The 8,143-nt window shown below is 38.8% G+C and overlaps 2 protein-coding genes across 9 annotated transcripts in view; both read left to right on the forward strand.

Moving 5' to 3' along the window:
- The window catches only part of Stim1 (stromal interaction molecule 1), a 250,668-nt gene that overhangs the window by 47,480 nt on the left and 195,045 nt on the right, over positions 1–8,143 (forward strand). The gene's annotated exons all lie outside the window — the stretch shown is intronic.
- Positions 4,114–5,053, forward strand: LOC107135575 (cytochrome c, somatic-like). The gene has a single exon (XM_048788179.1). The coding sequence runs from the start codon at positions 4,156–4,158 to the stop codon at positions 4,471–4,473; it is 318 nt and encodes a 105-aa protein (XP_048644136.1). The 5' UTR covers positions 4,114–4,155; the 3' UTR covers positions 4,474–5,053.

The following is an 8,143-nucleotide window of genomic DNA, read 5'->3' on the forward strand; positions in this document are numbered from 1 at the left end:
TACGGAGTTTTTTTTTTTTTTTTGTCCTGGAGCTTGAACCCAGATTCTAGCCTTGGCTTAGCAAAATCTTGGGCAAGTTGTTCTTCTCATATTTAAAATGAGAAGTCCCTAAAATCCATTGGGAGTCTCCAACCTAATGTAGTCACCTGGTATTGTTAGGGGTCTGCAACCTGTAAAGAGGAGAACAAGAAAATAGTTCACAGTATTGTATTATGTTTACAGAAATTGGACTGGACAGAAATAGGAGTATTCAAAGTCAGTGTCAAGTGCTGTTTTCAGGGAACCACCTAGCTAGAGACCATTTATATTCCAATAATATCTGTTGCATATTGTTTTAGTCAGCTTTTTTGCTGCTGCTACTAAAAGACCGAGCAGCACAATTATAAAGGAGGAAAGGTTTATTTGAGGGCTCATGGTTTCAGATGTCTTAGTCCATAGAAGGCTGGCTCCATTCTTTGGGACTCCAGGTGAGGCAGAACATCATGGTGAAGAGTATGGCCAAGGGTAGCAGCTCAGTAGTGATCAGAAAGCAGAGAGAGAGAGAGAGGTCTTTGCTTGCCAGATACAAATTTATACCCCAAAGCCATGTCCCCAAGGAACCATTTCCTCCAGCCACACCTCACTTGCCCCCAGTTACCAGTTAATCCCATCAGGGATTAATTCACTGATTAGGTTAAGACTATAGCCCAATTATTTCTCCTCCAAACCTTCTTGCATTGTCTCACATGTGAGCCTTTGGGAGACACATTATATTCAAACCATTACACATATGGTGACTAACATCGGAATGCTGTACTGCTCTCTAGTAGTATCAGTTTAGTGGAATAAGAGATCTATTGGGACGTGCAAAGTGGGTTCCTGAAGGAGGTAGGTCAGAACCTTATGCATCATGTCTCATTGTTTGGCTTAGCTGATTGCATTATGGATTTGAGGACTCCATAGGCAGGTAAATGTATCTAAAGCCTTGTGAGGTTACTTGTGGCCATCTGGAAAGTGCCAAAGGGAAGCATTCTGGGCACTAAGAATTTGACAAAGCCTTGCCTGTGTTGGCACAACTTGCTAGGCAGGAGAGATTTGAGTAGGGATAGCTGTGGCCCTGTCATGTTTATCAGAGTTGGGCAGATTTATTTTGTGTGAGAAGCCATGCAGGGAAAAAATCTGAAATGAGCCAAGGGCACTATAAATTTGTTTTCTGATGGAGAGCTTGGAATAGAGAAAGTGCAGGTTCTAAAATCTCTGTATGGGTGTTGGTTGCTTTCCCAATTTGGTTCTAGCCTAGACAACTTCACTCACTTCATCTCTGTTGCACTCTCTGCATTCTTGGCACAGCCAGTTTTTTTTTCCCTTTGTCCTTGTCTGCAGAGCACACCATTACTTACGCTGCTTTCCTTTTGCCTTTTTATGCCATTTACTTTCCTCCTAGAATATTCTCCCCCATCCTTTTTTATTCTTATTAATCTTTCAGTTCTCTATGAAGTCTTTCCTGTCACTTATGCTAGTCATGAGATACCTCTCATCTCCAATCAAACTCTGTTGGCACTTACTGTCTGCAATACTCTGCATGTACTTCACACCTTGCTTATGTCTCTTAATAGTGAGAGGCAGCTTGATGTAGTATCAAGAGCACTGGGTGCTGCTTGATTCCTTGTTGACAGTATCATTTAAACTATAGTTTCATGCCAGGTGCAGTGGTGCATGCCTGTAATCCCAGCTGCTTGGGAGGCTGAGGCAGGAGGATTGCAAGTTTAAGGCCAGCCTCAGCAACTTGGCGAGATCCTCAGCAACTTAGTGAGACCCTGTCTCAAAATAAAAAGGGCTGGGGATGTGGCTCAGTGGTTGAATAGCTCTGGGTTCAATCCCTGTACTAAAACCAAAAAAAAAAAAAAATCCATTATAGCTTCCTCACTTGAAAAAGGAAGTTAAAAGAGAGTTATTGTGCTGGGTACAGTGGTGCACACCTGTCATCCCAGTGATTCAGGAGGCTGAAGCAGGAGGACTGCAAGTTCAAAGCCAGCTTCAGCAACTTAATGAGACCCTATCTCAAAAAAAAAAGGATAGAGATGTGGCTTGGAGGTTAAGCGCCGCCCCCCGCCCCGTTTAATCCCTTGTACCAAAAAACAAGCAAACAAACAAAACAAAACAAAAAAAAGAGTTGTTGTATAGATATTAAAGCCTTTTTTCTTTGCAAAATTTTCTTTTCTCTTGAGGATAAAAGCCATGTCTGGTTTGGCAACAATAGTATCTATCCTCAACATCTGTCACAGTGCTGATCAGACAACTTGTGTCCAGTAGGTATCTATTGAATAAATCAATGCATTACACTGAATGGATTTTAGGTTGAATAGAAAGGAGGGAGAATGCCAAATAAATTTACATCAGTTCCTGTAAAAAGCTTAAAATGTGCCCTGGCATTGGGTAGATTTATGTGGTGGGTTTTTTGTTTGTTTGTTTTTTGGTTCTGGAGATTAAACCCAGGGGTGCTTTACCAGTGAGCTACATCCCCAGTTCTTTTTATTCTTTATTTTGAGACAGGGTCTCACTAAGTTGCTTAGGGTCTTGCTAAGTTGCTGAGACTGGCCTTGAACTTGTGATCATCACCTGCCTCAGCCTCATAAGTCACTGGGATTACAGGCATATGTCACCATGCCCTACTGTGGTAGGTTTTCTGAGAAGTCTTGTGGGCATGATTTTCCTGCCTAAACTACTAACTCATCTTTACTTAGTGATCATTTACTGAAGCTGTACTCAATGACAGTTATCAATAGCATTGCAGAATCATTTAGCTATCTGGCAGTTTTTGTTTGCCAAAGGAATGGCTATCCTTAGCAAGTGGTTGCAGTAGGAACAGAGTAGGGCTACTGTCAAAGAGAATATAAGATCTGTGGGTAAGACTTCCTTGGGTTCTGCTACTTATATTTGTTTCCACAGATCATATGGGTTTACCTCAGGTCAAACTTGCAGCCAAATGAACAGAATGAACTTTAACTGATTTTCTTAGCTTGGCTGTGGGATGAAGGAGGGAACCATTTTTTGTGATTCCCGCTATTGGGCTTGTTGTGTACCAGGGAGGTAGGATAGTCCTGTGATGATTGTTGGCTTTTTAAATGTTATCTCTCATGCTGAGAACTCCTTGGACTTCTGAGAACTTAAGCCTGAACAGACAGCCCATCAGTTTTCATTGAAAGTATTAGGGAGATACCTCTTGGGAGACATGATGGAGGAGGAAAAACAATAAGAGAGTCAACTGTGTTGTCAGCATGGCCCATCTAGGGCAAACCTGTCCCTTTCCTCTGTTATTTATACTTACAGAGCTCATGGCTGCCTTGGGTTGAGCCCTGGCCTAGGTAATGACCAGAAATCTCACCAGCAGGCAGGTAGGCAGGCTTCCAAATATCATGTGCCTCAAATTTTCAAAGTGGATTCAGTAGCTCTGCTTCTATTTGGCTTCTCTCGGTTATCTCAGGCCTCTTAGGAAGCTCTCAGAACTCTCAACACTAAGTGTATGTTAAAACAAATGTGTTGATGTTTGCCAAGTTCCCACAGCCAGCTTCCAAAATATAGTGTCCAGGGGAAAAGAGTGCCCTTCAGGTACAACATAGATACACAGGTTAGAAAATTGTGTCTTTGTGTTTGAGTGTATGTTAGTCATCAAATTTATGGATGTCTAGTTTCAAGAAACTTTCATTGACAAGGGCAAAGATCATTCAAACTTGTACTTCATCATATCTCTGAAGAGATAAATATGTAATTTAGACAACTCAAATAACTTCAATGATAAGAATAATGATGGTAGCTACTATTTATTGAGCTCCTGGGTAGGTGCTTTAAAACTGCACAACAACTTTTACATGTGGATATTGTTCTTCAGTAAACTGTGACTCTTGAGAAGTTAAGGTAATTCTTCCAAGATGTTTGAGCCAGGATTTGAATTGAGCTTTATCTGATCCTAAGATCAAAAATTAGACAACATTGGGCCAGGGTTGTGGCTCAGTGGTGGAGCGCTTGCCTAGCATGCGTGAGGCACTGGGTTCGATCCCTGGCACCGCATAAAAATAAACAAATAAAATAAAGGTATTGGTAGAGAGTGGGACGTCCGGCTTCTGATCGGGGTCCTTCTTTGCTTCTTTGCGCTAGCCACGAAAGAACGAATTAAAAATGGGTGATGTTGAGAAAGGCAAGAAGATTTTTGTTCAGAAGTGTGCCCAATGCCACAAGGTGGAAAAGGGAGGCAAGCACAAGACTGGGCCAAATCTCCATGGACTGTTTGGGCGGAAGACAGGTCAGGCTGCTGGATTCTCTTATACAGATGCCAACAAGAACAAAGGCATCACCTGGGGAGAGGATACACTGATGGAGTATTTGGAGAATCCCAAAAAGTACATCCCTGGAACAAAAATGATCTTCGCTGGCATTAAGAAGAAGGGAGAAAGGGCAGACCTAATAGCTTACCTCAAAAAAGCCACTAATGAGTAATAGCTACTGCCTTATTTATTACCAAACAGAAATGTCTCTTGGCTTTTTTATGTGCACCATAATTTAATTGATGTGATACACCAGAAATCCAGATCATGAATGACTGACAAAATTATTTTTGTTGGACAATCCTGATTTAAGTAAAACTTACTTGTAGTTAAATTAATATTTTGGTTATATTCCCACTTCAGTAAATTCTATCACTGTTTCCCCTTTTTAAAGTTGTGGTTGGACTTAATTAGTAATGTTCGGTATTTCACAAAAATGGTGAATGACATCTGAAAACTGGTTTTATATTTAGTTTTATAGAACTGATTATGTGAATATGTTTAAAATATGGGGGAAATCCCTTCGCTCTCTCAGAACCAAGCATGATTCACATTTGTTTCAATTTGTGTTCATTAGCCTATTAAAGGTTGAAGATAAGGAAGCAGTGTCTACTTTATATTTTTGTTGACCATGCCAATTTAATTAGAATTCCCTGTATCTAAAATGCTGTTCTTTCCTTATGGAAAGGCATTTTTAGTGTGGTTTATGTATGATATTAAATAAAGAATATTTAACACTTCTCAAATTTAAAGCTGATCTATAAGTTCAGATGCTTTTTAAGTCAGCATAATACAGTAACAAGTTAGACTTTACTTTTTAATTCTTTATTTTCTAAGACTTAAGTTATCATTCAGGATTGTTTTTAAACAACTATTCAGAAACAATACTATGGAACATCTAGGTGGTTGGTAGTGGTGCTTTTTGCCAACTTATTAGATGGAAAGATTAAGGTAAAAGAGATATACCCATCCATAAAATTTGTAAAATACGTTATCATAAGATTTAAGATAATTAAAAACAATCACAGATCAAAAAAAAAATAAATAAAATAAAGGTATTGTGTCCATTTACAACTAAAAAAATAAAAAAAAAATTAGACAACACTCTCCAGCCAATTTCTTTTTGGTTTAATAACTTATGGGGAGGGAGAGAAATGGCTATATGATTTTAGGTACAGATATGCATTTTGGTTAGAAAGTATATAACTGTTGGTGGCATTAGTTTATTGTATCACCTAAGGGGCCTGGAAGAAACTAGGATTTGGAGTTGGAGGGTTGGAGAGAGGGAAAGAAAGTCTATATTTCAGTATTCTGAATGGGTAGTATCATATTGGTAAAATGTCTAGGTACAGAGTGGTGTATATTCAGTTTTTACCTTCTAAAAATAGAACTCAGATTGAGCTGTTCTGGATATAAACCTTGAGATAGGGACTGTATCTGTGTAGTGTTCTTTACCTCTTCAGTCAGCGTCTTACATGTCTGTTACATGTTTTATGACAATCCCAGCCTAGTAGAAGGGCTCAGTATGAGAGTTAAGATGTATATCTATACTTTATATCATAATGAGAATGCTTTTTAAATAGAGCATCTATTCTGTATCAGCATTGGGCTAGGTACTTTCACATACCTGATATTATTTAATCCTCACAGTAGTCTCCTATTTTATAGCTTATTGTTCAAGGCATTCTGTCTGGGCTCAGTGCCCTAAGATTGATACTGTTAGTCCTGTAGGAAGAAGAGATCACCTTTGCCTAGAGAGATCAGAGAAGTTTTGTGGAGGAAGAAGCAACTTAGTGAGTACTTTAGGCAGAAATATAAGGAAGGTTGAGGGAAGCATTTTATTCAGAGGAAATGTCATGAGTAAAGGTATAGAGTGGGAAAAACAGGAGAATCTTTGGGAGATGTTAGTCCAGATTGGCTGGAGACTGTTGTCTATAAGTGCAGAAGAGTACTGTATTAAGGATGGAAAGGTTAATTGAAGAAAGATCATGGAGGGCCTCAAAATATCAGGATAAAGAGTTTATTCTGTAGGCAGGTTTTGAGTAGGAGAGTGACATGACCTGAGTTTTGCTTTAGGAAAATTAATCTCACGGAATATGTTTAACATATAAATAGGAGTGAGATTGGAAACAGGGAGCCTAGATGGGTGACTTTGCCTTTGTTCATAAGTAGTGGAGATCAGAGTCTGCACTGTGGAGGTAGAATCAATAGAACTTTACATGTAGTGAGGTAAGGAAAGAAAAGAGTCAAAGGTGAACTAATGTTTTAAGTGTGGTAATGAGGAGACTGGTGGTGCCATTAACAGAAAATATATGGATATCAGAAGGAGGGTCAGTGCTAAGTTCTTTCTATCCTCGTTTCAGTTGCTCTATTTTATAGGGCCATACAGTAACTCCATGGTGGAATATAAGTCTGAGAATTCAGGTCTTTCTTCTGTTTTCAGCTATTAAATTTCCTAACAAAGCTGAGCCTTCTCCAGGAACTTCAGAGAAAGTCCTAAAAATAGACAAACCTGAGTTCAACTCCAGGCTTTGCCATTTTCTGTTTGTGAGATCTCAACAGGTTGCTTTTCCTTTTTAAACCTGTTTCCACATTTGCAAAAAAGGGAACGTTAAACTCAGCCTCATAGAGGCAGTGAAAATACAGGTACTTTGTAAAACTCTTTTTAGTACTGTGCCAGCATGTGGGTATTATTTCAAGAATATGGCTTGGGTTGGAACCAATATATGTAATGAATATTTGGTCAAATAAGAGTGGATTTAAACTCAGTTTTTCATGCAAGGTTTTCTTTCAACTTGTAGGCTGTCTTAAGCTACCCATTTAACTGCAGTTGGAAATTTCTGACTTAGTAACATGCCCAGGTTTTCCGTAGTTAAACATCTCCAATTTTCTAGAGGGATATGGATTTGCTGGCCAAACATTGAGTAACTTTACCCTACGAACTACTTTTGGCTTGAGAGAAGATGATTAGTATCCCTTTTCCCCTGGGTCTTTGACCAGCCTTTATGTGAGTTCAAGGTGTAAGGGCAGATTGATAGCTGAATTTAGGCTATGCTTGGGTGGGGTATAGGGGGGACCTCCTTGTACATTAGAGTAAGCCCTGACTTGGGACAAAGGAACCAGGGTAGAACTGCTGTGTGCTTTGAGTCTTCCTGTGGTTATCTCTTTGATTTAGTATACATATTCCTGAGTTGTCTTGAGAGAAGGAATAGGCTGCTCAAATAAGTGTATTGTCAGGGACCAGGGCTATGATTGGGTCACCTGTCTGTCATGGGAACAGGCCTGAAATGGCTGTTTTGTCTGATGTTTAGTTAACATATCCTCTAAGTGAGTGAAGGAGAAATACAAAAAGATTTTCCAGTTAATAAAATAGCTACATACTGTTTTGTAGCTTCCTAAAGCATTTTCTTTCCCTTTATTTCCCTTGGAACTTCCCTGCCCCTTCCTAACCTGGTTTTCTTGTCTTCACAGCTTTCTTTATAGATTATCTCATTTAATAAAAAAGATCACTAGACTAGGAGTTAGGTAAGCACAATTTAGTTTGGGTTCTGATACACTTTACCTTCCTGAGCCTCAATTTCCCCATGCTAAATGTTGTGGGGATTGCAGAACCTATCTTACAAAGCTGATATGTACAGATCTTATGAAATGATTTGATAAGCACTTTAGTCTTATAAAAATATAATTCATTATTATTAATTTTTCTCTGAATTATCAGATGATTTTTTTTGCAGTTCTTCTGTTCATTCTGTCTTTTTATTACCCTAGAGCTTCTAGATTTTTCTCTTTTATAACCTTGCTATTTTTTTTTTTTTTTTTTTTTTTTTTTTTTTTTTTTTTTT

This window comes from Marmota marmota, unplaced genomic scaffold (genome assembly GCF_001458135.2).
Source record: "Marmota marmota marmota unplaced genomic scaffold, marMar, whole genome shotgun sequence".
In the NCBI taxonomy this organism is placed as follows: Eukaryota; Metazoa; Chordata; class Mammalia; order Rodentia; family Sciuridae; genus Marmota; species Marmota marmota.

Bases quoted from the DNA above. Each gene is read 5' to 3' on its own strand.
- LOC107135575 (XM_048788179.1), top strand. From the start codon at position 4,156: ATGGGTGATGTTGAGAAAGGCAAGAAGATTTTTGTTCAGAAGTGTGCC.